This window comes from Pungitius pungitius, chromosome 8 (genome assembly GCF_949316345.1).
Source record: "Pungitius pungitius chromosome 8, fPunPun2.1, whole genome shotgun sequence".
Lineage (NCBI taxonomy): Eukaryota > Metazoa > Chordata > Actinopteri > Perciformes > Gasterosteidae > Pungitius > Pungitius pungitius.
In genome coordinates this window covers 21,767,532-21,794,855 of record NC_084907.1, presented here as the reverse complement: position 1 = coordinate 21,794,855, position 27,324 = coordinate 21,767,532, and the positions used below count along the sequence as shown (strand labels likewise).

Sequence of the window (27,324 nt, the reverse complement as noted above, 5' to 3'; positions counted from 1 at the left end):
GATATACTAGGTTAACCATAACTCGTGTGGCTAAAGCCTTGTATGGTGAGCGCCAACCTTTATTTTATTATTTTGTACCAAGAATGAGGACTAAAAATTGTGAACCATTTTTTTTTAAAGTAGAATCCCATTAGGAGTTCCAGTATGGATGAACATTTCCATTAGCCAATGAACTTCAATGCATATGTTTGTGTTACATAGCGACACAGATTTGAAACAAACAATTGTTATATTTAATCAGGAATCAGGAAACGTTTATTGCCATAATATGTTGTACATACATGGAAATTGTCTTGGCGGAAGGTGCATGACAGAAGACAGTACAATAATGAGGACATAATAAGCCTCCAATCATGACCTTACCTTTCCTTTGTCTTGGGATTATAAATATATTTGATGTCACTAATGACTGAGGCCAAACAAATTATTTGTGGTTCGTACGTCAAAAACCATCATCCCCTCCAAACTGATCACTCAAACATCAACACCTCCCTCAGTAACTGGATACTGGACTTTCTAACCAACAGACCCCAAAATACTAAAATTCCAAATTTTGATTCAATACCCTACCTGGTAGAAAATATCAATATATTTATATAGCTTATCCTGGGAGGGAACGTTTTAGATAAATATAACAAGGTCATCATGAGACAATTGAGACTTTTTATTGATGAGCAGCAGAGGACAGTAGAGTAAATGCAGCAGCAGCGTACGAGTCAACTCACTGTTGGAGACAAATTGCAACTGGTCCCAGTGAATCAAAAATAACTAGAATCCATTTTAAATAGTAGAATTTAATATACAGTGATAAATCAATATTCTTGACCAAAATAGCCAGGAGTATTTAAGCAGGGACCCAAAGTGGTTCACGGCCCTCTCGGGTGGCTTTAGGGTCCATGACGTTTGGGCGTTACAGCTTGTGCTGCTGAAGCAGCGATGGCAGCTCCTCCAGGGAGCGGAGCCGATGCTCTGCAGGAACATCCCGTGCGTTACGCTGGTTGCTTCGGTCTAAAAGGAGTCCGTGAATGCCCACAGACTTGGAGGCGAGGTAATCATTCACATAGTGGTCCCCGACATGAGCCACGTTAGCAGCTAGTACTCCACATCTCTGCAGTGCCTGTTTGAAGATGGCTGGATCGGGCTTCGCTGTACCTGCTTCCTCTGAAGTGATCAAAAACCGGAAGTGAGAACGCAGGCCGCAGACGTGTAGTATCTCTTCAAGACGCCTGTCAAAGTTTGATACCACGCCCATCTCCAGTCCCAGAGAAGAACATCTCTCCAGGGTCGCCTTGGAGTCTGGAAATACCTGAAATCATACAACATTTGTAAGGGGATTTTCTGTGCTTCTTCATTCTCGACTGTAAACATTAATATGAAGAGCAGACAGTAGTAATGCCCAACAGAACGCTTTACAAAAAGACAATTTAACAAAACGAAAGAATTGTTTGACGATGACTGTAACCTATTCTAAATTGACTACTTATTATTCATTCACTATTAGCATTTATTTGATGCGTATGCCACATGTCGTCAGTAACTCACCTCCCAGTTCTCTGCCTTGCAGAAGTTGTGATAAAGGTTGTGCGCCATGGTGTCTAGCAGGGCCGGGTCCCGTACCCTGCACCGGGAGAAAGTGTCCCGCACCACGCTCATCCACCAAGACCGTCCATCCAGGCCCTGAGAGAGGCCGTAGTTTGGGTATCTGCTGGAATAGTGTCGGTATGCCAGGCGGAAAGCAGCTTCAACCTCCACAGGACTGATGTCCAGGCCGACTCGTTCAGCCTCCTTGCAATACTGCTCGCCCACAGACGCACGCACCCTCAGCAGCGTGTCCTTCACATCCCAGAACACCCAGCGCAGAGTAGCTCGCATCACGCCTGAGACGCACAAGAGCGAAACCTGAGAGAAGATTCTTCAAATGAAAGGAGTCCTCAATTTTTTGGAAATATTTGGAAATGACAGATGAAAGAATGTCTCCAAAATAGTTGAGTTGTCACTATATAGAGTATTGTACTATAATTGGCCTTTGAAAATATTGTGCCTGGTTTAAAAAAAAAGTCATTCTACATGTTATATTACGTCATCGGAAAAGTCCAGGTGATTCAAATTCTCCATTCTTCAAAATGTGATGCATAATCAGGTTTTCTTAAGAGATATTGAACACCATTTTACCACTGTAAGCTTAATTATAGGACTGAGCTGTGATGAAACTTGATGAAACTCTGGTGTCACTATTGACAGCTGCTCAACACGCCATCTGTTGTTTAAAATCAACCCTAAATCCTGCGGTGCCAATTTGGACTTGAAGGTGCAAATTAAAAGAGAACATTGTGTTAATATCCTCAAAATGTCTGGAGACGTCATTGAACTCCTTTAAGTTGACAGTAGACGAGCATTCACTATAACAGCACCAAGGAAAAATACATACAACATAGAAGTTCTGGTCTACGTTACGTACAATATTATTGTACTTTGTACGGTCATGTTACGACCTTTAATGTTACTGGCTACGTTTACATTTGCTACGTGTTTTGACATTTAACGTTAGCTGCTTGTCCGCCTGTGCAGAGAGCATAGTGACAGTTAGCTTAGCAGCTAACGTTAGATGGTAAGTTAGCTCTCATCAGTTTTAGCTCTTTCGAAGTCCCCAGTTTGATTTACCTTTTCAACCCTCACCAAAATGAGTCAATTGGCTTATTCCACTTCGATTGTTCCAACCAAACAAATGCCCGCTAATAGTAACAGTTGTCCCCGCGTTGCCTTTAAACGCGGCTGGTCGTGCAGTAGCAGGAGCCGCGTTGCGTTTACACCTCCGCGGCAGCTGGCGGCGCTGCGTTCACAAAGGACCTCCCATGAACCACGTCTCCCGGCGATGTGCGCATGCGCGAAGGACACCGCGCGTGTGGAGCGGAAGCAACCGAAAACAGACTACCACTGTCAAATGGTATCGAGAGACGTAAGGTGGCTGGCCTCATATCATTAAACTTTTTGAAGAAAAAAAAGGACGTCCTGATGTTACTGACGCAATGGCTACTCCAGCTCACCGGATGTTTCGGAGGTTAGAGGGTCTGTTCTGTGTGTACAAACCGCCTGGAGTCCACTGGAAACTGGTTCGGGATGGCATCGAGACAAATCTTCTTAAAGGTGTGTCTTTAACATCGTATCCTTTGATCCATCCCACGCTTGTTATTTTCTGCTGTTTAGCTGCCCATGAACTGTTGCATAGCCAACATTTAACCACGAGTCTCCCCATCTCTTACCTTGGATTCCCTGTAAATGCGCGTGCCCTGACCTCTGCGTGCTCGTGTAGGTCTAAACGCCGCACCGTCCCGGTCACTTCCCCGGGAGGTGCGCTTCTCGGCGCACCCCGTCAGTGACCCAGACGCACCAAAGGGACTCTCGCTGTCTGCTGGATCCGTGCCAGTCCTGGCCAAGCATCCTCTGGGTATGTGGATGTGTTCAGACATCTATCGAGTGACACCTTCCGCCCTCACGACTCAAATCATTTGTATTTGGTAATAGTGCGAAAGACCCCCCCCCCCACTCGTATGCGACTTGACTATCATATATATATATTATTAAAATGATGATATTGACGGTCAATTGTCAAGTCAGATGACTGCAAGGTCACAATTCACCTGTTTTAAGTAGCCTAAGAAATGAACACCACATACTCATAAGGAATACTCGTTGAGTGATTAGTAGAAGTAACATTTTACTTACAATACGAATATTTTTAAAGGGAATCAACTGTTTGTTTCTTCTCACAAATACTGCTAATTAGTTCAAATTAGAAAATTGAAATGTAATTCTAAGCGTTTCCAAACTACACTCAAGTTAACATTATTGTCAGTTGTGGTTTGCTGTTTTGTTTTGTGGAGGCTATAATTAACCGTATTCTGTCTGATGTTTTAGTGTCTGGACCTGAATTCCAGCGAATGCGAGTTGGAGTAGGACATCGCCTGGATTCGTTCTCTTCAGGTGTTCTGGGTATGATATTACAGATTTATTTTTTTTCAAATTTTGTTTGAATAATCAACTCTTTTAATACATTCATAACGTTTATTCATTTTAGTTCTCGGTGTCGGGAATGGAAACAAAGCTCTGAATGATCTCTACAGAACACGAGTCACAAGGGTAATTTAATATTGCTGCTGGTTTTACATCAGATGCAATAAGATACCATTTTCACAGCTTAAATGCTATTACAGGATTACACATTGGAGGGCGAATTTGGGACCGCGACAGATGATTTCTCTCACAAAGGCAGCGTTGTGGAAAGGTCCACTTACGGTATAATGACTTTATTTCACAGTTTCAAGAGTTCAGTCTTCAAATACCATTCAAACATAGAATTGTATCTAAAGCAACTCTTTTACCAGAAATAATTGTTTCTGTTCAGTTACTGATATTCAATGTCTCGTAGCCATTTGCTTTGTTTTATTGTACCTAAATGATTGCATAATTACATCTTGCATTCTAATACTTCTGTACAAGTTGCCATTGCTACATTTACAGCTTTCAAATGGAGGACCCTATTTATTAATCACTGGATGAACAAAATGTAACCTTTATCACTTACTTTTCCTTATACTGTTTCTCACCCATAAATATTGTTCTGCTCAATAGGTCACATCACACAGGATAAGCTGGACAAAGTGTTAGCGATGCTGGAGGGAGCCAATCAAAAGGCATTGTTGATGTAAATAAACCTAATAATGTTTACATTTCAACGTAAAATCAATATATTTTAAGTTCCTTTTAATTGATTTTTCATTGTGTTGTACTTTACGATGCACTCATGATCAGCCCACAAAGCTATTCTCAGACAGGTTCTTATTATTTGTACATTCAGGAAGATAACCTGTCTTTGTTTTTTTGTATAAAGGTATTCCAAAGTGGACATGCGCTCACAGGAAGCCTACGAGATGGCTGTGCACGGTTTACTGGGCCCGGAGGGGAAATCACAGCCTATTCTGACCGGCCTGCGTTGCGTTCAGTTCCACCCCCCCAACTTCACTTTAGGTAAATAACCTTCAATTGAGCTCACAGGAAACCTCATTCAATAATTTGGAATATTCATGGATACTTACTGATGTTTACATTCTATGTTGTTACAGAGGTGCAGTGCTTGAATGAAACTCAGAAATATTTGTGCAAAGTGGTGCATGAAATAGGACTGGAGCTGCGCAGCACGGCAGTGTGTAAAGGAGTTAGACGGACCAGAGACGGACCCTTCACCCTGCGGGACGCTCTGATCCATCGCCACTGGACTGCTTCTGATGTCATACAGGCCGTGAGACAATACCACTCATCCAAAAAAAACACACTGTATTCTCAAAAACAGATTCACACGCCAGCGTGTCGGCCCCCAGAAGAGAGTACGACAACAGTCAATGAAATGGAACGGGCGACGAAGCGGGAGTAGGTGCAGTAACTTGTTGCTGTGAGGAGCACTTCACACAAGTCCAGGACCTCAGAGCTGTGCTCTTCAGAGCCTGAACGTCAGTCGGAGGAGAGGCAGGAGGAACACCAACCCTGCCTCCTGGAAGAGGAAGTCATCAAGTTGCACAGAACTCTAATACGTTTTTTTTGTTTAATGCGCAAAGACACTTCCTGCATCTCATATGTGACTCTTCCAAAGATTCAACTGAGTTATACAAGGACAACGTCACGTTGTGCATGCAATAAAAAAACCTGTACCTAAAATGATTATAGATTGTTTTTGAACTAAATTTAAAAAAAAAATTGACAAACATTTGTGTGTTCTGTTTGTTAGTTTGAGCACCAGTCCGTGTCTAGACTTTACATTCTCTTTATAAGGCAAAGTAAAATCAACAGCTAGCCAGCTTTACCACTGTTAACATCCAGCATCCATTGGGTCTCAACACAGGTTGAGAAAGGTTTTTGGTCACAATTTGACAGGACTAATCACTGCAGAACTGTTGGTGGCCTCCTGTGATACAAATTATGGGGAGAAATAGGACTTTCCTTTTGAAAACAGATGGACACAATTTTCTTCACATGTTCATGTTGAACAAAGTGAATATGTTACATGTTCCAGTCTAAAACACAATTGTCTGAATAACTAAACACACAGTTCTTCCGGTGGGTGGAGCAACAACGAAAGGATTTGCTTTAATGATCCGTGTCTTAATGATGCAGCTGATGGAGTTATTTTTTCCCACAAAAGCTCCTTATTGCCGTTTTACCATTGTCATGTTCTTCATACCACTGAAGGACCTGTTACCATGGAAACACTTTCACGGGACACAAATAAACTATTTGAGCATGCAGTTGACATTCTGAAGGTTCTGAACATGAGTCATGACATTAGAACAATTTAATAGAAGGCATTAAGTCACACAATTTAGAGGGAAATACAAATAAACATAAAAAACACGTAGATTTTAAGGCTGGTAGTTAATTTAATAGTTTTGTTTTTCATTATAGATGCATGAATAATATTTATGATTATCTGGCTGCAATGCTGCATTCATTAAGAACAGATGGCAAACATACAAAATCAAAAGAAACTTGATGTAATTATTGACTCACATTGCACTAAAGAGCTTTAACGATGGAAACATGCTTTTGTTCACAGGATGATTGCACAACTTACTCGGAAACACTGAATTAAACAACATTTTGGCAGATTGTTGATGATATAAATGTGCTACCATTCTCTGTGCTTTCTATATTTAATATGCAAAATATTAAGGAACATACTACGTACATATTTGTTCATGAAAGTAATACCAACAATTTTTACAAGACATAATGGGGGAAATACTAATATATAAAGTATAACATATACAGTAGATAAAGGTTTACAGTAAGTATATCAAAGCATAAGGAGCCCATCTGTAAATACTTTTGAGTATATTTTGAGGCACTACAGTAATGTCTTTTAAATTGTCCAATTTCTCAGTGGTTCCCAAATATCCAATAATATACCTTATTTGCAGTATTTCTTTCATTCAAGTACCCCCCCACCCTGAAATAATTCGGGATTAAAAAACAGGGGGGGGGGGGGAAAGCACTTGTTGCAGCAGTTGAGATGTTACAGCAGTTTCAAGTTGAATATTTTGAACATGAAAATAGATTGAAATCAGATTTACATGATTATTCAACTCATTATATAATCATTATTTGAAGAACGTATATGTGTATGCATATATAATTAAAAAATAACATTTAAAAAATGTGTAACAACCTGAGTAAAACATGGTTGGAGTAGCAGACGTAGCTGTGATGTGGATGCACCTTCTCTGGAGGGCCAGTGCGGTGTGTTCGCTGTGTTTCTTTCACTTTCCATCTTGTTTAGCAACATCTGGAAGTCTTTTTTGGGGGTTCTTTGTGCAAGACCATGTTCACTTCACTTGTTTCATCTTTTTCACTCAACATCCTGGCAATAACCAAACAACAGCACAATCAGTTGCATGAATGACAAGCGAAGCAGAAAATCAACGTGGATATTCTTTGGGTTAAGGGTGTGTTCGATGGCACAAGGCAAAGACAAAGGTGGTGTGTTACCTGGCCATCGTTTCCAAACACTGAACCACATTTTCACCTGTGGCAGCGCTACACTCCATGAATTCAAATCTGTACTCCTGTGGAAGTAAAGCAGCTGTCCTTAGTGGGACTGTTTGTTGCTGAGCATTGAGTGTTGAAGGAAGTCATTTCAGGTTCATACCGTAGCAAGAATCTCCGCCTCTTGAGTTTTGACCTGCCGCTCTGCACCATCACTTTTATTGCCAACAAGTAAAATGGTCACACTTTCTGCGGATGCTTCCTGCAAAATTGTTTGGATAATAATTTAAGCAACCAATTGGACTGTGTGGTCTAAATTGACATGGTTCAGATCATTAAGTGACAGTGACAACATACCCGAATACAGCTTTCCCAGTAGCTGACTGAGGAAAAACTCTGAGAGCAAGTGATGTCATACATGAGGAGAAATGCGTGGGCCTTGTGGAAAGTCTGTTTTGTGAGGCTGTGAAACCTTTGAAGGGTAAGAAAGAACGTCATCTGATTACAGGCTGCCCAGTGATTTGACAACTAAAAAAATAAATCAGCACAGGCCACAAGCGGTGAGAAACACAGTAGTCTCACTCAACGTGTACTCACATGATTGAATAAGTCCTCAAAGAAAAGTTTTAAACATGGGTTTTTATGAGTTGTCCTTTTATTTGCATTTTATAGACTAATATCTGTTTATGAAATAACAAAATGAATGGGAGCCTGTCCTCGACTCTGGGACAAACATTAGTTTACATAACGAATGATCCTATCAGCTGATTAGAAACTGGCCTGAGGGAGACTTGGGGTGTTTGGAGCTCATTGTGAGCACATGTTCGGTGTACTAGCTGCCGGTGCGTCTCACATTCAAAGCATCGGTGACTGTGCTCAGCTCACTACGTGGAGGCCAGGATGCTGCCCGCAAATTGCGTGAGAAAAAGAAAAACCACCAGACAGGCAGAGTGCCTCTATCCAAATGCTAAACTAACCCTAACCACACAGTCACCACAGTGAACCAGCAAATTCATATACTTTTGGTATGGTTGTTATATTCCAGTGCAAAAATCTCTCAACCACGAAAATGTATTCACCACGGAACCATTTGCTTTTTGCTTTTTTTAAAAATTACACCAGCAATAAGTATTTTATTAGTATAGTATTTTATTAGCATTTAAACTTATTGTAAGTCGCTTTGGATAAAAGCATCAGCTAAATGACATGTCATGTAATGTAATAAGTGGTGATTTTTCCCAATTAATGCACTGTAAAAGGAAACAAGATACTCACCTTTCTTGACCCGCCGTGTCCCACAACTGCAGCACCACAGGTTTCCCCTCCACGAGCACGGTCCACATACAGGAATCCAGCCCTGCAACAGGCCCGCGTGCAACATTATTCTGTGTATTTGCATACATTTGGGGGGGATTATGACAGGATGAAGATGGAACTCTTACCAACAGAGGGGGGTAAATCTAAAGAAAACTTCCCACTCTGCGCTCTTTTCATGAATGAGGATTTGCCCACACTGCTGTCTCCAATCATCATCACGTTGTAAGCTTTGGATCTCAGATCCGGTCGATCGTCTGGAAACAAGAGCACATTCTGGTCACAGCTTCTTCATTTCAACTTCCCCCTTCCGTTATCTCTGGCTGTTATGTGTAAGTATTAACATCCTCTTTACCCAGAGAAAACCTCTGTGGGCTCCCGTGACTTTGGATCCCAGCAGCGTTGTGTTGAGCTGCAGTCACTGGCTCAGGTGTCTTCTCACTTTGAAGCAGACAACCAGCATGCAACACAGCACAAAATATGTCAAATTGAAGTTTTGAGTCTCCAAACATTTCTATCTTCCACCAAAACCACACATTTATGTTTTTAAAAAGGCACACTTTCATAATTCAAAAGCCTACAAATGCACATTTCACTTTACATGCCAACAACTGTGCAAACAATAATGAACACCATCTCCCCATTGGTCTGTGCGTTAAAGACAAACGTACCTGACAGGCCTCGCGTGGTGATCTTCTCCCTTTGAGCTGCTGAGGTTGGATAATTGCTTCCCGTGACGTTGGTCCACCTGAACACACTAATTAATCATTAATGAGGTGACGGTAGGGGAAATTCTGCTTTGATCTTTGCAGATTTCAATCAATGGTGTTTAGATTATCAGCATATGTGGATTTGGTGGAAAAGTAACAGGCGTTTACTTTCATACTGAATACAACCTAAAAAAGGAATTTCTTAAAAAGCTACTAAAAAAACATTTGACCTTTCTCTGTCATTAAAGTGATGAGAAGCAAGCAGAAAACTTAAAAAAAGAGACACACCCTGGATCAGATCAAGATGTGTGTTTGTGTTCTGCTTTTTATCATGTAAAACGGTTTGTGTGGACCACATGTTCCTCATTTTGGTTCATTGGGTCATTTTGTTTTTATTGCAAAGTGCACTTCAGTGTGCAATAAAATGAAGGCCAATTGGAAGTACAACACAACATTTACTTACTGTGCGGAAGTTGATAAAAGTTCACTTGAATACAGGCCTAAAAACCATAAATATAGGAACATTATTGCACTGCAAAAGAAAAAGTGCTCGCAGTTGTTTACCTTAGTTGTTGAACTTTCTTCTCTCAGCTCTTCCGTGTGGATGGCATTTTCCTCTCTGATACTTCTGACATCGCTCTCATTTTCTGTATCTTTTCTTTGGTCCACTCTTGCAGTTTGGTTGTCATGGCTTTGGTGTCCCTGGGACTTTCGGTTGGATCCCATTTTTCTCCTTCTCCCACGAAACGCTGATTCTGACATTGAACCGTCTTTAGGAGGAGTGGATGGTTCTGCTGGGACATAACTGGGAGTCACCCGATGCTCTGTTACCAACATCCGGCCTTGAGAAACAGGTTTTTCTTCTGACATCTGGTGGGCCGGAGCTTTGTGAGACTCACTGGCGCGGCTGTGCTCCGAGGTTTCAGGACCACCGTCTCTGTCGCCGGTGTCAACATGTCGCTCGTCTTTAATGGCGCTCGGGAAACTTTCAGTCTTCACATCTGCAACATCAGCCGCAGTCTCGGTTACTTTGTGAGTCTCGCCCTGCGTTTGATGCGAGTCTTCCTGTTTGGTTCCCGTCCTGAGATTCTTGCGAGTGGAGCCCATCTTTCTCCTCCGGTCTTTGGGCTCCAGACATGGACTTGCGTTCTTCACCTGGGGATTCGCTCTGTGAGCGGCTTCCTCGGCGCTGTCTGTCTGCGGCTCCATTGCCCGAGTGGCGACGTGCTCCTCTGCGGCTTCTCCTTCCCCTCCGGACGTCACTGTTTCCAAATCGGCAACGACAGGAGCTTCTGTTGAAATCACAGCTCTGCGCTGTTCTATGTCTACAGGACCCACTCTTTGCTCGTCGGTTGGGGTCACGGAGGCCGCCCCTGTGCCACCATTGCGCGGCTCCCCACTGACTGCTGCACTACCCTCATGGAGCTTCACATCAGCTGCATGAACGAACTCAAGAGGATCAACAACTTCTTCATGGATGGAGGCCGATTGCTCCGGAGGGAGAGCCTCCGATGAGGGGATCTCCTCGGGATTCACCGCGCTACTTTCGTGGGTTTCCTGCTGTTCTGCACAGACGACACCGAGGGGCAGATTTGCGTTTTCACTCTGCGACACCCACTCCGCAGTGGCACTCGTTGTTAACTCCTCCACTGGTTCCGCTCTGACACGATTCCTCGTGTCGGTTTCTGTGTCACCTTCTTGGGTTTCGGCTCTCTCCTCCCGACGTTTCCCATTGAACTGACTCTGGCGAGTGGAGCCCATCTTTCTCCTCTTCTGTGTGGATCTCCCGTGCAAAATGACAATGTCATCGGAATTATTATTTTCTTGCATCCCCTGTGGGCCGGAAGTGCCGCTTTGCTCGGGCACGTCTGCAGCTGTCTCCGCTTGCTTGAGTCCAACGTCGCATGTAGCCAAAATCTGTGGAGCAGAAAACAGTTCAACTTTAGGCATCTCCTTTGAAACATTCATTTCTTGGGATTCGTGTTCTTTCTGATTTACCGAATCCTGTGAAGTTCCAGTGACATGGGGGAAGTTTACAGGTTGTTTTGCAGACAAATCTGCTTGCTGAACAGTGCATTCAGATTCATTGGGTTCCTCAGGGCTTCCTTCTGGGCTTATCTCCAGTGCAAAAGAAGACTTGTTGTCTTCTGACTTCACATGAGACAAAACCACCAAAGAGTTGCTCAGTGAATTTATTTCTGTGTCTTCCTGGGTTTCATTGTCTCTGGTATTTCCAACCACATCCACAGAAGGTTCCTGGTCTGATTCAGCACCAGAGTCTTTGACATGGAGTCTTCCTTTGTTTTTACGTCTAGACCCCATTTTTCTTCGGTGTCCAATGGTCTGCTGAAGTTGGGGGTCCAAAGGAACGTTGAAATCTGATTGATGGGTTTGTAAAGAAGATGAACTCTCCTCCAGCAGTTCTTCCTTCTCTTGAAAAGCTGTTTGATCCACACTGGGGTTTGTATCACCCTCAAATACCTGACAAGTGTCTACTCTTTCTATGTCGCTGATTTGGGTTTTCCTCGTATCACAAACATCACAATCCTCATTTGTCTGATCTGAGGTCTCAAAGTAGTTTTCCTCTTTAGGATGTTCTTGCTGTGTGTTGTCTGGGTTGGAATTGTCCAGGTTAATAAGAGAATCATCAGTATTTGTCATTGCCATCATAGATTGAGGTGTGTCACTGACTTCAATTTGGTTCATCAGGTTTACGGGAATAATTTCAGAATTGTCTTTGGCATCATGAGTCACTTTCTCAAATGAGAAATCCATTTGAGGCTTTTCTAGATTTTCTGTTGGCTCTATTTTTAAAGCCATTTCTGTGTCTTCCTGGGTTTCATTGTCTCTGGTATTTCCAACCACATCCACAGAAGGTTCCTGGTCTGATTCAGCACCAGAGTCTTTGACATGGAGTCTTCCTTTGTTTTTACGTCTAGACCCCATTTTTCTTCGGTGTCCAATGGTCTGCTGAAGTTGGGGGTCCAAAGGAACGTTGAAATCTGATTGATGGGTTTGTAAAGAAGATGAACTCTCCTCCAGAGAGATTGAAGAATCATCAGTATTTGTCATTGCCATCATTGATTGGTGTGTGTCACTGACTTCAATTTGGTTCATCAGGTTTCTGGGATTGATTTCAGAATTGTCTGTTGCATCGTGAGTCACTTTCTCAAATGAGAAATCTATTTGAGGCTTTTCTTGATCTTCTCTTGACTCAACATCTTGTTCATGCACTTTGACAACAGCATCCTCTGAATGATCATCACCTGTGACTTCAGGTGAGTTAGAGTTGTCATCTTGTCCCTCATTTGTGTGCACCTCCTCTTTCAGTGGTGACATAATGTCTAGTTGTCCACTACACTCAGGTCCTGTACGCTCTCTGCTGCTTTGTTCTTCTCTGGTTTTCTCTGGTGGGAAAGAAGACTCCATGTCTTCACTCAGCAAATATGTGTCCCGTAAATTTCCATCCTGCCTTAACCATTCTGTGTCCTCGTCTCCTTCAATGTTTTCTTTTCCTGTTACTGAACACACGTTGGGAGGTTTTTCATCTGGTGTAAAGCTGAAATTTGATTGGTCAATCTCCAGATGACCTGCGGTTAAACTTGACTGTAAACCCAAACTAGTGAGATCAGCGATGCCAACAGGTGTGTCATCCAGTGCGTTTACATTAACTTGATCACTAACACCTTCAGTGTGAGCCGTGTCAAATTGGTCTGTTTCTTTCATCAAGGTTTCAATTGATTTTTCCTGCACTTCAGTCTCTTCTGTGTCTTCCTGGGTTTCATTGTCTCTGGTATTTCCAACCACATCCACAGAAGGTTCCTGGTCTGATTCAGCACCAGAGTCTTTGACATGGAGTTGTCCTTTGTTTTCACGTCTAGACCCCATTTTTCTTCGGTGTCCAATGGAGTGGAAGCTGGTGGTGGTCTGCTGAAGTTGGGGGTCCAAAGGAACGTTGATTTCTGATTGATGGGTTTGTAAAGAAGATGAACTCTCCTCCAGCAGTTCTTCCTTCTCTTGAAAAGCTGTTTGATCCACACTGGGGTTTGTATCACCCTCAAATACCTGACAAGTGTCTACTCTTTCTATCTCGCTGATTTGTGTTTTCCTCGTATCACAAACATCATAATCCTCATTTGTCTGATCTGAGGTCTCAAAGTAGTTTTCCTCTTTAGGATGTTCTTCCTGTGTGTTGTCTGGGTTGGAATTGTCCAGGTTAATAAGAGAATCATCAGTATTTGTCATTGCCATCATAGATTGAGGTGTGTCACTGACTTCAATTTGGTTCATCAGGTTTCCGGGAATGATTTCAGAATTGTCTTTGGCATCATGAGTCACTTTCTCAAATGAGAAATCCATTTGAGGCTTTTCTAGATTTTCTGTTGGCTCTATTTTTAAAGCCATTTCTGCGTCTTCCTGGGTTTCATTGTCTCTGGTATTTCCAACCACATCCACAGAAGGTTCCTGGTCTGATTCAGCACCAGAGTCTTTGACATGGAGTCTTCCTTTGTTTTTACGTCTAGACCCCATTTTTCTTCGGTGTCCAATGGTCTGCTGAAGTTGGGGGTCCAAAGGAACATTGATTTCTGATTGATGGGTTTGTAAAGAAGATGAACTCTCCTCCAGAGAGATTGAAGAATCATCAGTATTTGTCACTGCCATCATTGATTGGTGTGTGTCACTGACTTCAATTTGGTTCATCAGGTTTCTGGGATTGATTTCAGAATTGTCTGTTGCATCGTGAGTCACTTTCTCAGATGAGAAATCTATTTGAGGCTTTTCTTGATCTTCTCTTGACTCAACATCTTGTTCATGCACTTTGACAACAGCATCCTCTGAATGATCATCACCTGTGACTTCAGGTGAGTTAAAGTTGTCATCTTGTCCCTCATTTGTGTGCACCTCCTCTTTCAGTGGTGACATAATGTCTAGTTGTCCACTACACTCAGGTCCTGTACGCTCTCTGCTGCTTTGTTCTTCTCTGGTTTTCTCTGGTGGGAAAGAAGGCTCCATGTCTTCACTCAGCAAATATGTGTCCCGTAAATTTCCATCCTGCCTTAACCATTCTGTGTCCTCGTCTCCTTCATTGTTTTCTTTTTCCGTTACTGAACACACGTTGGGAGGTTCTTCATCTGGTGTAAAGCTGAAATTTGATTGGTCAATCTCCAGATGACCTGCGGTCAAACTTGACTGTAAACCCAAACTAGTGAGATCAGCGATGCCAACAGGTGTGTCATCCAGTGCGTTTTCATTAACTTGATCACTAACACCTTCAGTGTGAGCCGTGTCAAATTGGTCTGTTTCTTTCATCAAGGTTTCAATTGATTTTTCCTGCACTTCAGTCTCTCCTGTGTCTTCCTGGGTTTCATTGTCTCTGGTATTTCCAACCACATCCACAGAAGGTTCCTGGTCTGATTCAGCACCAGAGTCATTGACATGGAGTCTTCCTTTGTTTTCACGTCTAGACCCCATTTTTCTTCGGTGTCCAATGGTCTGCTGAAGTTGGGGGTCCAAAGGAACGTTGATTTCTGATTGATGGGTTTGTAAAGAAGATGAACTCTCCTCCAGAGAGATTGAAGAATCATCAGTATTTGTCACTGCCATCTTTGATTGGTGTGAGTCACTGACTTCAATTTGGTTCATCAGGTTTCTGGGAATGATTTCAGAATTGTCTGTTGCATCGTGAGTCACTTTCTCAAATGAGAAATCAATTTGAGGCTTTTCTTGATCTTCTCTTGACTCAACATCTTGTTCATGCACTTTGACAACAGCATCCTCTGAACGATCATCACCTGTGACTTCAGGTGAGTTAGAGTTGTCATCTTGTCCCTCATTTGTGTGCACCTCCTCTTTCAGTGGTGACATAATGTCTAGTTGTCCACTACACTCAGGTCCTGTACGCTCTCTGCTGCTTTGTTCTTCTCTGGTTTTCTCTGGTGGGAAAGAAGACTCCATGTCTTCACTCAGCAAATATGTGTCCGGTAAATTTCCATCCTGCCTTAACCATTCTGTGTCCTCGTCTCCTTCAATGTTTTCTTTTTCCGTTACTGAACACACGTTGGGATGTTCTTCATCTGGTGTAAACCTGAAATTTGTGTCCCGTAAATTTCCATCCTGGTTCATCAGGTTTCTGGGAATGATTTCAGAATTGTCTGTTGCATCGTGAGTCACTTTCTCAAATGAGAAATCTATTTGATGCTTTTCTTGATTTTCTGCAGGCTCCACATCCTGTTCATGCACTGTGTCTTCTACCTCAAATACCTGACCTAGAACAGTGTCATCTCCTTCTATGTCGCTGCTCCGTGGTTTCCTGGTATCATAAACATGATCATTGTCACTTTTTAGCAGTAAATCTTCAAGCTGTTCCTTTTCAGGATGTTCATCCGGTTTGCTGTCAGGAATGGAAATACTCTGATTGTTTGGAAAATCATGAACATTTTTCTCTATCAGCTCAGCTTGGCTTGTTTCACTTTCAGATGAGTAAGCAATCTGACGCATACCCATTAGCGTAATCTCACTTTCATGCACTTTGTTTACAGCGTCTTCTGAATGACGGGCCTGTGCGACTTCAGGTGAATTCAAATGCTCATGTTGTGCCACCTCTGCAGGCATCTCCCCCTTTGGTGATGAAACGGTTCCTTGCTGAAGACTGGATTCAATCTCAGTATTTTCTGCTCCGTTGATGCTCTCTGTGGTGAACATTTCTGTTTCGTCATCGCTTGGTTTTTCTGTTACAGAACCCACATTGGGCAGTTTTTCTTCTACTATTTCCTTTCCACTTGATGATTCAATCAGTTGCTGATCTGTTTCACACGAAACGACACCAGCGAACTCGGAGACGCCGACACCTACATTGACTTCATCAGTGTGACAGAGGTCAGATTTCTTTGCTTCCTGCGTGGCTTCCTCAAAGCTACACGCGTTCGATGTGCCCTCAGAGGGAGTCTCTTTTTCACTCATGGAGCCGAAACTTTCCAGGTCCACCTCGGAGTGTTTTGTGACAGTAGCGTGCGGAGCCTCAGAAGCACAATCCGGTAATACATCTGCCTGCCTCTCCGGTTGCAGAGCGGCCCCCCTGCGTGAGGGCTCTACTTCCTCTGTGGGTTCTGGGTTCGGCTGCACTCTACTCCTTCGACTGGAGCCCAATTTCCTTCGGTTCCCCAAAAGATCAGGAGAAGGTGGCGGTTGGGTTTCGCATTGTGCTTCGTGTAAATCGGCAGTTGCATTTAATGATGCAGTTCTTTCTTCTGGAATGTGGCATTGGGCTACAGAGGTAGTGTCTGTAATACCGAAGTCTGTATTGGTTTCACTTTGATCAGCGAGACGGCGACGTGAACCAAGCCTTTTTTTCTTCGCAGACATGTCTATTTTAACACCTGAGAAAGCAGGTTTGTACAGCCAATCAGCATCAGTTAACATTCATTTGAAGAATATAAGCAATATGGTCTTTATTAACTAATTTAAATATATATTAAAAAATATTTACATTCTTTACACACTTTGCAATGCATACTCATTTATTGCATTTACCAGACCAGTAAAAATTTTAATCTATTTTAAGATGTTCAGGTTTATCACTAGATACATTTAGTTGAATTTGACAAGATTTCCACCCGCTACATAGTTGCTGTACCCCCACATGCACTCACCTGCCACACCTCAGTCCTCACTCATCAGGAGCAGCTTCGTAATGTCAGAACAGCAAATGGGAAACACACATAAGGGAAGTGTTCTTTTACTGCAACTATGACAGAACTTCCTGTGTGAGTTACTTCCTCCATCTGCCTGAACAGAAACCCACGTTACACATTTACGTTACTAAATGGCTATTTGATTAGGATGCATTCTTACATTTTAAATCATATTGGTTCATGCAAGCCAAGAAAATAAAGAACCCATAATCACCTTGGAAAACCATTTATTGAACAAGTTGTTCATCTGCAGCACAAATTGTCAGCTGAGAGTCAAGCAAAGTCGAATAGAGTAGATGTTTTTTTTTGCAAAAGTAACATGGGTAAAACACAGGATTAGATGCGGTTTGGCTTAAATAGCCTGTAAATTACAGTGCCAATATTTAACATTTGCTGCCAGCCTGATTTAGATCACAGGTAGAACATATGCTCTACAAGCAGATCACCATGAATCCATTACCGGTAAGAGTCAATCAAGAATTAAAAAAACAAAAAAACAAAAAATAAAACCATTACATGAGCTTTAATTAAACAGTTTTAAAAAAAACACGGTAATGTTAAACTAAATCCAGTATCCCATCTCAAAACATGCAGGAGGAAATAGAATTTGCTTTAGCAGAGAAAGACTACAGTCCTTTGATGTTAATTCAACAGACTGGCAATACACAATATGTAACTTGACGAACCCAGGAAGAAAGAAAAACAGGACTATAAAAATTAGAATTTTCCCCAAACATCGCAAGGTCCACAGATAGTTTGAAGTCCTCATTTTCTGTCGTTGGATCGGGAACGACTGCAAAACAAACAACGTCGATAAGTGAAAAATAACTGATAAAAAACCTGTAGATATCTTGGGAGTGCAGTGTGATAATAAAACTCAAACTTGCCTCCTTGACCTGGAAATTGATCGTGGGCACTTCTTGTCTCTGGAGACAGAACGTTGTCTCCCTCTGTCTCTTGAGAGAGACCTGCTACACCACGCCAAAACACAACAACGTTAGAAATATTTAGCGTCAAGCACATCGTTTTAATGAAGCCCGTTACAAGCTTACCTGCTGCGACTGCGGCTCCTCCTCCTAGCGCACATTGGTAAAAAAAAAAAAACGAAGCAAAAATAAAAATTAGCAATGATTTTTGCCCTCCTTGTATTAATGAAACGTTTGGTATTCATGACCCTTAGAGACATGGATTACATGTGGAAACCTGGCACACGTAGTGTCTGCTAACAAAAGGGCCCTCTGCACCAATGAACTGCATCACGATCAATTCATTTTAAAATTAAACTTTGTCCAATGCGGAGCCAGATTTGGGGTAAAAGAACAAAATCAGGGGTCGACATTAAGGCTCGCCTCAGACAAACTACTTTATCTTACAAATTAAGGAGAACTTGTTCACGTGTTCATCGGCCAAACGTAAAAACGCTATAAAACTAAATTGCTCTACACAGGGAACCTGATCAGAGACTTTGATTCTGCTTACTTTCAGTTCAAAGAAAAGTCAATGAACAAATTAGTTAAGAATGTTGAGGACAACAAAAACCTGTAATGTGGATGTATTGTGCTCAAAACACCAAAATGTTAACGTAGTTTTGAAATCAAGCAATAGGTGATGGCTTAATGTCGAACCATGAAAGTGCACTCGGTGGCCCAATTACATCGTGAACATCAGATGTGGTTCATTTTTGCAAATAAAAAGATAGAACACCACAACTTTGACCTTTAGATTTCTGCAGCTTTGCACTGAACTTGCTCTGAAACACTCAACTGCTGAGCGAAAACCGTCAAGCACCTCTGAAAGCTAGATTAAGCATAAAAACTACAAAGAGCAGTATAAATGCAACTTACTATTTTGGGGCATTTGGACAAGATAGATATGACGCAAGGAAGCCAGACAGATGGTGAGGTAAGACGAATTGTAGAGAGGATTTGCCACATGATGCAAATGTTGGCGATATGAAGTTGCTTGGTGGCTGGTGGGAAGGGGGTAGTTGTAGATATTCCCTGCCTTTTTGGGGGGGGAAGGTTGAGTAGGCATGTAAGCCAAGGGCTGTTCCCGTTGATACAGTAGTTGTGTGGACGAATAGAGGGAGTAAAGACGGCGATTGGTTGATAATGTGAAGTGGGCCGCTGTCGATTGGATTAAGGTTGGAGGTAGAGGAGGAGGATGTCGCGAACTGCATGCTCAGGAACCAAAAGGTTGGTGGAACCTGACGACTGGCGGTGCGCCTTGGTCATTTGACAACACCAGCCAAGCTGATTGGGGCTCCCTGGTCAGCAGTCACATGATGCTGAAAGAAGACTAGTTGACTGACTCAGATGGTGAGAAGCGTGGTGGTGACTCTGCAACGGGGTTCAGTTTTATTAATAGATGGCAACTGAACTCAGAAAGAAAACAAAATGTACAGCTGCAGAATGTAATTCTACAAATCCGTATAAAATGTTGGATGATATTGCAAACTTGACTAGGAAAATGTCCCTCTAGTAGAGCGTGGTCTTTGTAAAGACATGAGATCATAAATAGTCATTTGCTGATGAAAGCGGTCAAATTTAACATCGGTTAAAACCCCCCAAAAAGTCTCACTGGTTAATGTAGGTTCGGATTTTTTCTTAAGAGCAATCCATCAGCAGCCGGATCCACAGACTATTCAAAATATAAAATTATTTTATTGTACAACTTATTTTAAAAATATCCCTCCTACTTCATTTTGGCTCAAAGGTTGACTTAGCTTTAATAGGTCTCAGATTTAAAGCTCCAATATTTGTCATTGTGGGGGGCGGTTAGATAAAAACAGCTTTGCCAAAATTAATATTTTGATGGAGAAAAAAATAAAATTGTGTGTTGAGTTAATATGCTGTCATTTGTGCTTGGAAATCAAAAACTGTGCAAACAAGATCGTTAACAAATAAGTTTAAAAAAGAAGCATGGTTAAGCAAATACATACCTGCGCCTGACAGGAGGACTACTACGTCGCCTTACGTCATCGCGAGGCCGCCTACCCCAGGACGGAGGATGACCACGGCTCCTTGAGCGCTTCTCCCCATTGGACAGCTCAACACGCACCCGACAGCCACACATGTGTCTAAAAATAAAAAATAAAAGTCACCACACGAGTCGATAAACAGAAAAACATGCACTTCAAATAGATTACTACAAAAAAAGAGCAGACAATTACCTTCCATCCAGTTCTTTCACAGCATCGTTGGCATCTCTGGGATCTTCAAACTCTACAAAAGCAAAGCCTGGGGGGTTCCTGGCAACCCAAACACTCCTTAAAGGACCATAGTACCCAAAAGCACTTTCCAACTCGGTCTTGTTTCCATTGTTTCCTAGATTCCCAACATAAACCTTGCAGTCCAGGGGGAATTGGTCAGTTTGACCTACAAGAACAGGTGGAAAAAGTGAAGGGCATGTTGAAAGTCAGGTTGCACATCACGATAACGCACTTTTCTGCATTCACTTTCAAAACATGAATATACAATTATTAATTATATTGAAATTTAAAACTGCAAAAATCTGCATGGCCAACATTTACCTTATTTGAAACGGTTCATATGAATAACGTCTTTTGCCATTTAGTTTGTATAGGCTTAAACATTGTGAAAGGGAATTTTTTGCATTTTTTGTATTAGGGGCATATGTCACAAGAGATGGTAACTGGAATGAAGGCATTTGATTGGAGGAAGCCCATCTGACATGGCACAGCATTTAATGCATTATTGTTTTAGTGGGCATTGAACTAAAGCTGGAGAAGCAGCGTTCGGCTTTTCTGCAACAAATTCACAGAAACCCGTCTGTTGAGACTCGGCATTGAAAATGCTCAGGAAAAATTTGCCGGGTATATTTAACAGTGGTGAAGAGTGATATGCATCTTGAATACTAAAGAACTGCAAATTGCAGTCAACGTTATACGTCTACATTTGTTTTAAGTCGGTCACTACAAAGGGTGCGGAAATGGCAAACGAAACCTGGTGGGAGATTTCAGATGAAACTATTTACAATTGAGTCTATCAGTGATTGGTAAATATTCAACCCTGGAGTAACTATACCAGTGCCACATGTATACCTAACGTTATTAGATATGATCTAGTCAAATTCAGATTTAAAAAAATTGATAATGACTAGTATGTCAAATGCCAAGTTGGCTTCTCAAGGAGGAAATACCCTGTAGTAGTTGGCTGCACCAAGAGGTTGAATTGATTCCTGTAACAATGGGAACTTACTCATTTTACCAGATTAAAATATCTTCTTGGAAGTCTTACGAGCAGATCAGTCTGAAAAGAAAGACAATCGGAAATAATCTCACATTAGAGCCATACACATTTACACTGTAAAATAAATGTCACCGGAATTGAAGGTGCACAATTATCGACATTACATCGATACCGCAACAGAGCGTTTAATTTTAAAAAAGCGGTTTCTACGAGAAGGAGCCGTTCATGTAACCAGCCCACTTCTGTTCGTCATGCAACTGAAACCTTACCCTAGCAAAGAAATACAAAAAAGGTCCAACTGATGTCAGTACCAGAATAAATTGGTTAGTTATTGGTTCTATCGTTCTCAAATGCTAACGCTAACTAGCAACCAAAACTATCTGGAATGAGTTAGCTTGTGCGTCACAACGCACCAGGTAACGCTATTAAGCGTCGCTTAGTTTTGTAAGTCAGCTTACAAGGAACCGGTTTGTATAAACGACACATTCACCGAGGCGTACAAACCCGATACGTTCGCATCCAACTTAGTTAACGACAACGGTCACCACAGTTCTATGTTGCCAAGATTCCCAACCCCCGCGTACATTCGCGCTAGCTTTGTTAGCACAAGGCATTAGCATTAGCGAGCATATTTAGCATTACCAACACGACGGAAACAAATACAATGTGCATCCAAAGCCATTAGCACACTAACCAGCCATACACGGTATAGCTTTGAGATATTCAAGTCGATCGATGCATTTATGACGCGTAACTCACCTCTTTTATATTTGCAGCTCGATAAAATGTTAGCAGCAGACACGCCGTGCGTTTCAACTGCTAGCTTAACTCATTGTGTCCAAGACACCGCCCATATGTAGATATGGACGGACACGCCACATCCGGTTCGGAAGAAACTGAGAAATGGTGATAAAATATGATCAAATCTCATGTATTCATATTACTATAGCTATGGGAAATGCAGTGATTAAGAATAGCTTTGTACAGACGGTTCCAAATGAGTCATAAGCAGAGGCAACGTGGTACGTTTGTAAGATTGGGCTTAATAATTCACGGGTGGAAGACGTGACCAGAAGTAAAATAAAGATATGTAATGACTGTATAGAACGTTATTCGCACGGAATCAATACCGTCTATGTGAAATATGTCTGACTAATTATTGCTATGAAAACGAGGCAACAGCGCACGTGCTAATTTCATCCGGTGAAATGTGTTCAAAGAAAGAAGGGAAAAGACTGCAGTGCTGCGGTGTGAAAGAGCAACCTCATCATCTAAGTCCGTCTCCAATCGACTTGAATAGACTTGGACGGCAGTGGACGGTTATAACCAGCAGTAGGGGCACTAAGGAAACTAATATAAAAAAAACGTCATCAGCCGGAAATGTCCGTAAAAGAGGGACAAGTTCCGGTTGGTAAAGTTGTGCGTCTCTGACGCGCCGCTGGGGACAAAGCGAATGAAAATGGAACAAAACGCAACAGTCTTGTGAAGAAAGATCATCCCTAGTGTTCACTAGAGGACGAGCTGCTATGTGTCAGGAATCAGGAACAAATAAACACAGTGTGATGTATAACATTACATTTATGATTTAAAAAAAACAACAAAATATAGAATCATGTCAAATTGAAATGACGAACAGATAAACAGTTGCAAATGATTAGTGCACAACAGCTTCACATCAGGTAAGCTGAGTAGCTGAGTGGTTGATGTCATTTGTAGTCACCACTGTGTGTGTCGTTTGAGCCAAAGTCACCCAAGTGTCTCTCGTGAGTGTTCACGATGCATAAAGCCCCCAATCTCATTGGTAAATAGTTGGCACTTCGTGTAAATAGTTGTAAAAACTGACACTAGATATAAATTGCACTGATGGGTTCATTGCTGTGAACCAGGCCCATTTTCAGGAGCGATGACATATGCCTCTGTCGGTATCACAAACAAAACACTTGATACGTAAAATAGTCACTAGAAAACTTCAGTTTGTCTGAAACGAACATTTCTTATCAAATTAATACTGGTGTTATATGTCCCCCACATTAGTAGTTTAGGGCATATTTTGGGTTTGTTATGTACTTTATGTTCAAATGTTAAACATAGTGAGCCCTCTTTAAATATTGAAGGATAGTGTTTGACAGTTTAGATTGCTGATATAGGAAAGGCTCTCATTTCCATTGCTGTCACTTACTTTACAAAAACATTTCCACTTCCCTGTCAGCATGTCCAACACAACAAGCAAAACTTGTTTTCTCAGTTCTCGACAGCATATCCGGATCGGGTTCCTCTGCAGTCGGTCTCCAATAATGAAAAGGCCTTTGCTTCTGGATTCCAAGCGCTTTGTACCATTGGCCCGGGGTGAAGGGATGGGATGCTGAGCCCGTGTTCTGCAAGTGTTTTAACGCCACACCTCCATCCATTCCACAGATGTTTGTTATCCTGCTGAGACAAAATATGTGTTTTTCTGTGCACATTGGTGTCAAGCTGGGTGCTTGAATTAATATAGGCCCAAGGTGTGACAGCACAGCCTCAAAAACTGCAAAAACTCACAAATTTGACCCTGTCCTGTTGCTAATGATGCAGTTTTGTACAGTTGCTAACAATGAAAAACTTAGAGTTGAGTCTTCTGGTTTCAAATCTCCTTAATACTCTGGGGTCATTCTCATTCACGTTTTCCGGTTGATTAGTTAATATTACGTTAATACTTCCTATGCTGATGTATATTTAAACTAGTGTGCTATTACTGAGAACTAAGAACAGCAAAGGCGGGGCCCGCCCCCCACGGCCTCTGATTGGATAATACTCGTTGCCTTACCGGGTTGCAGTGGTGAGGCTTTAGCGTTTGGTGGAGAGTTTTTTCTTCTTTCGATGTTCTTTTATTACAAACCAGTTGTTAAAGCACATGCCGCCACCTACTGGAGTGGAGTGGACACGCTTAACACACTAAGTGTTCCAAACCCACCTCGTTAGCTTTTAACTAAAATATTGTCTTCTTGGTAATGTGTTCTCAACACTACCTGAAAAAAAAAAAAAACTTCTGGATCATCTCCACTAATAATCTTTTTAAATTATGCTCAGTATTTTTTAAATTCATTTTGTTAATATGGTCTATCGCTCAGCTGGAAGTCTATAAATCAGTCAGAGTACAGGGTGTTTGAGTCAGTTTATCTGGATGCTACAGTGGGATACTGTAAGTGTATTGAATACACACCGACAGGCCAACAGGCCAAAGAAAAAGAAGAAAACAATGTCTTGGGGCCCCTTGTCATGTTTAAGATGTCTTTGAGATGTTAGTTTAACCAAAAAAGAGATTTTTAATATTGACTTCTCACTGTTTTATTTCAGATACTGTTATTATAAAAAGCTAATTTACATTTCAAATCCAAATGTATTAGAGCAAAACCTCCTGACCACATGGGGGATTTGGTTACCAAGAGATCAAACTAGTACTTAAAACTAGTTCCACCCTCAGCTTTGATACGTTTGTTTTTAAAATAACAATCACAAGGGGCTGGTTTTCTGTCCTCATGTACTTTACCAGGATGTTAAATTCCACGATTCTCGTTCCATCAAATGTCAGAAGAGGACAGAACACTGTTTGGTTGTGATGTCTCCTGCTGACAGGAAACAAACTGTATTCAAGCCGTTACCGCTGGCCATGTTGTGATTACTACGCGGGGAACATGAGTAAATCAACACGACGGTTATTGCATAACGTGAGAAAGGACAACAGAAGGCACCTTGTGTGTGTGTTCAAAGGGGCGGTGAAGTACTTTGTGTACATTTCCTGTACAGAGACACATTTAAGTAGGGGAAGTGGTCTTTTTAACACGGAATCCTCCTCAGATCGTCGAATGAAACACAAATCAACAGAGGACATCCTTCTTTAATCAACGCCCGGAGCAGACATCCGCATACACGTGGAACTGTGTGTTTGATTTCATTCACATTGTGTAAACAAAACGCATCATACATTTCAAACACATCAGTATATGAAATGTCACCGTTGAATTTGGGGAGAAAGAGTCGGTGTGGATGACATGCAATAAGTTGACCCTGGTTACATAAAGGCCAGATTCAAACAGCACACCCTGTGTTGTGGTTAAATGGTATTTGTTTTAAACCATTTCACTAGAGGCCTGAAGGAGAGAGTTCTTTGCAGACTCGCCCGTATGCTTTGGAGACATTGGCTTTACTTCCTCATGCCACAAACCTCACAGCTGTAGATATTACAATTAAAAAATTCTTCCATGAACTGTTTTGCATTTTACAGATTATTATCCGTTACCATGTTTACACCTATTTTACCATTTATTTCACAGTAGGAGACTGTTTCAATGTTTCATATGTTCGATGAAAGCTTTCTTATGGACTTAATAGAGTAATAAATTCTTTTCTGGTTTTATCTCTAATACTGCGTGTTTAAATGACTTGTTTTGATCTTGTTTTTTATTTGTTGGCACCCTACGCTGCTGTAAATCCTGGAAATGCATCTTATCTTATCTCAAAGTCAGAGTGGGTCGAGATGATAAAACATAAATAAGTACACTTTCTACTTTGTCTAAAGGGCTCTCCAAGCAAAACATTAGGGTTAAGTTTTTTATAATAATTTGTATTTTTGACCCCACAATAAATCAACAAAAGGAGCCATATATCTAGCAGTCCTCATATGCTTCTGAATAGCAAACTTGGATATAAAGGACCGTTAATTTATACCTTTTCTTAATAATCCGTACGGAATTAAAGTGAGCACCTGATCTCGTCAAGATAAACAACCTTTTTAAGTTTCAAGTTGAAACCAAACCGTCCACTTTGTTTTTCTTGATCGGCGGCAGCGAGGAACAATGTGTTTGAAGGTCCTTGGCAGCCACAGCAGTAAAGAACCTCGGCTTCAGGGAGCAAAAGTTCAGGGATCAAGGGGATCACTCAGGTGATTACTCCCATGTTCATAACACGGATGCCTAAAACACAAAGAGCATTATGTTGCTCAGCTTTATTTTAGCCTGCTTGTGTGAGAGCTGATCTTATCCTCACCATTTGTCTCTTAAATCACCAAGTTGGGTAAAGCTCGGTGAGTTTTCTTGGTACGTATCTCCCTGCTGCTGAAGGATTCTCCTTTTAGCTGTTTGAATGAAACATCCTTTTTTTTCATGCCTGTCGTCAGGGCAGTGTTTTTCAATCAGATTAGTGCAGCACATTCTGTTCTGTTTCACTTCCTGATGACTGTGCAGCCCGTATCCCTGAATGAACTCATGCTGCCGGTTACACAAGACACCCAGAAAGACGTATTGTTGACGCGGATCACTCCGATTTTATTACTTCATACATTATTTAGCAAAACTGTGAGCCAATCATTGAGAAAATATCATGTTCAGTGGTTTAATTTATCCAGAAAAGAGCAACATCTTTATTGGTTATTGAGCTCTTTCTAGGAGCAAACAGGCTCCTGAACTCAGAACACTGTCAATAAGTACGTAAACGTGTGACTATTTATACTAAACATTTTCCAATTGCTGCTTTAAAAATACAAGCATCTACACTCACCGGCCACTTTATTAGGTACCCCATGCTAGTAACGGGTTGGACCCCCTTTTGCCTTCAGAACTGCCTCAATTCTTCGTGGCATAGATTCAACAAGGTGCTGGAAGCATTCCTCAGGGAGTTTGGTCCATATTGACATGATGGCATCACACAGTTGCCGCAGATTTGTCGGCTGCACATCCATGATGCGAATCTCCCGTTCCACCACATCCCAAAGATGCTCTATTGGATTGAGATCTGGTGATTGTGGAGGCCATTTGAGTACAGCGAACTCATTGTCATGTTCAAGAAACCAGTCTGAGATGATTCCAGCTTTATGACATGGCGCTTTATCCT

The 27,324-nt window shown here is 41.7% G+C and overlaps 4 protein-coding genes across 10 annotated transcripts; 1 reads left to right on the top strand and 3 right to left on the bottom strand.

Annotated features, from left to right (window-relative positions):
• Positions 1–242: 242 nt before the first annotated feature.
• Positions 243–2,809, bottom strand: hdhd3 (haloacid dehalogenase-like hydrolase domain containing 3). Of its 3 annotated transcripts, none has more exons than XM_062564127.1 (3): positions 2,662–2,809; positions 1,543–1,877; positions 243–1,306 (listed from the first exon to the last, which is right to left on the bottom strand). In XM_062564127.1, exons 2-3 carry the CDS (start codon positions 1,870–1,872, stop codon positions 911–913), a joined length of 726 nt encoding a protein of 241 aa, XP_062420111.1. In that variant the 5' UTR covers positions 1,873–1,877; positions 2,662–2,809; the 3' UTR covers positions 243–910. The 3 variants fall into 3 exon arrangements, with proteins under 3 accessions (XP_062420111.1, XP_037304177.2, XP_062420112.1); XM_037448280.2 differs by having other exon boundaries at positions 1,543–1,899; positions 2,662–2,805; XM_062564128.1 differs by having other exon boundaries at positions 1,543–1,912; positions 2,662–2,800.
• Positions 2,810–2,898: 89 nt separating this feature from the next.
• On the top strand, positions 2,899–6,606 carry trub2 (TruB pseudouridine (psi) synthase family member 2). Its single transcript, XM_037448275.2, has 8 exons — positions 2,899–3,144; positions 3,311–3,445; positions 3,916–3,990; positions 4,076–4,137; positions 4,212–4,293; positions 4,630–4,702; positions 4,889–5,025; positions 5,121–6,606. The coding sequence occupies exons 1-8, from the start codon at positions 3,027–3,029 to the stop codon at positions 5,426–5,428; spliced, it is 990 nt and encodes a 329-aa protein (XP_037304172.2). The 5' UTR covers positions 2,899–3,026; the 3' UTR covers positions 5,429–6,606.
• Positions 6,607–7,013: 407 nt separating this feature from the next.
• rab44 (RAB44, member RAS oncogene family) lies at positions 7,014–17,348 on the bottom strand. Of its 3 annotated transcripts, XM_037448274.2 has the most exons (11): positions 17,207–17,348; positions 11,556–16,933; positions 10,122–11,474; positions 9,519–9,604; positions 9,203–9,288; positions 8,976–9,104; positions 8,809–8,890; positions 7,891–8,005; positions 7,697–7,795; positions 7,537–7,613; positions 7,014–7,408 (listed from the first exon to the last, which is right to left on the bottom strand). In XM_037448274.2, exons 2-11 carry the CDS (start codon positions 16,917–16,919, stop codon positions 7,324–7,326), a joined length of 7,476 nt encoding a protein of 2,491 aa, XP_037304171.2. In that variant the 5' UTR covers positions 16,920–16,933; positions 17,207–17,348; the 3' UTR covers positions 7,014–7,323. The 3 variants fall into 3 exon arrangements, with proteins under 3 accessions (XP_037304171.2, XP_037304167.2, XP_037304170.2); XM_037448270.2 differs by having other exon boundaries at positions 10,122–16,933; XM_037448273.2 differs by having other exon boundaries at positions 9,519–9,595; positions 10,122–16,933.
• Positions 17,349–17,458: 110 nt separating this feature from the next.
• srsf3a (serine and arginine rich splicing factor 3a) lies at positions 17,459–22,356 on the bottom strand. 3 transcript variants are annotated; one of them, XM_037448281.2, is made up of 7 exons: positions 22,219–22,356; positions 21,469–21,519; positions 20,421–20,625; positions 20,190–20,327; positions 18,301–18,324; positions 18,136–18,219; positions 17,459–18,041 (listed from the first exon to the last, which is right to left on the bottom strand). In XM_037448281.2, the coding sequence occupies exons 2-7, from the start codon at positions 21,470–21,472 to the stop codon at positions 18,014–18,016; spliced, it is 483 nt and encodes a 160-aa protein (XP_037304178.1). In that variant the 5' UTR covers positions 21,473–21,519; positions 22,219–22,356; the 3' UTR covers positions 17,459–18,013. The 3 variants fall into 3 exon arrangements, with proteins under 3 accessions (XP_037304178.1, XP_037304179.1, XP_037304180.1); XM_037448282.2 differs by lacking the exon at positions 22,219–22,356 and adding an exon at positions 22,154–22,176; XM_037448283.2 differs by lacking the exon at positions 18,301–18,324.
• Positions 22,357–27,324: the final 4,968 nt, after the last annotated feature.

Excerpts from the sequence above, each read along its gene's own strand:
- rab44 (XM_037448270.2), bottom strand. The coding sequence starts at position 16,919 with ATGTCTGCGAAGAAAAAAAGGCTTGGTTCACGTCGCCGTCTCGCTGAT. Across the intron at positions 8,006-8,808 it reads GACACGGCGGGTCAAGAAAG|GTTTCACAGCCTCACAAAAC; the intron begins GTGAGTATCTTG and ends TACCCTTCAAAG. Across the intron at positions 7,614-7,696 it reads AGGCGGAGATTCTTGCTACG|GAGTACAGATTTGAATTCAT; the intron begins GTATGAACCTGA and ends TTACTTCCACAG.
- trub2 (XM_037448275.2), top strand. The coding sequence starts at position 3,027 with ATGGCTACTCCAGCTCACCGGATGTTTCGGAGGTTAGAGGGTCTGTTC. Across the intron at positions 3,991-4,075 it reads GTTCTCTTCAGGTGTTCTGG|TTCTCGGTGTCGGGAATGGA; the intron begins GTATGATATTAC and ends TATTCATTTTAG. Across the intron at positions 4,294-4,629 it reads TGTGGAAAGGTCCACTTACG|GTCACATCACACAGGATAAG; the intron begins GTATAATGACTT and ends TCTGCTCAATAG.
- hdhd3 (XM_062564127.1), bottom strand. The coding sequence starts at position 1,872 with ATGCGAGCTACTCTGCGCTGGGTGTTCTGGGATGTGAAGGACACGCTG. Across the intron at positions 1,307-1,542 it reads GCAAGGCAGAGAACTGGGAG|GTATTTCCAGACTCCAAGGC; the intron begins GTGAGTTACTGA and ends GTATGATTTCAG.
- srsf3a (XM_037448281.2), bottom strand. Across the intron at positions 20,328-20,420 it reads GTGAAAGAACTGGATGGAAG|ACACATGTGTGGCTGTCGGG; the intron begins GTAATTGTCTGC and ends TTTTATTTTTAG. Across the intron at positions 18,042-18,135 it reads TCAATTTCCAGGTCAAGGAG|TCGTTCCCGATCCAACGACA; the intron begins GCAAGTTTGAGT and ends TTTGTTTTGCAG.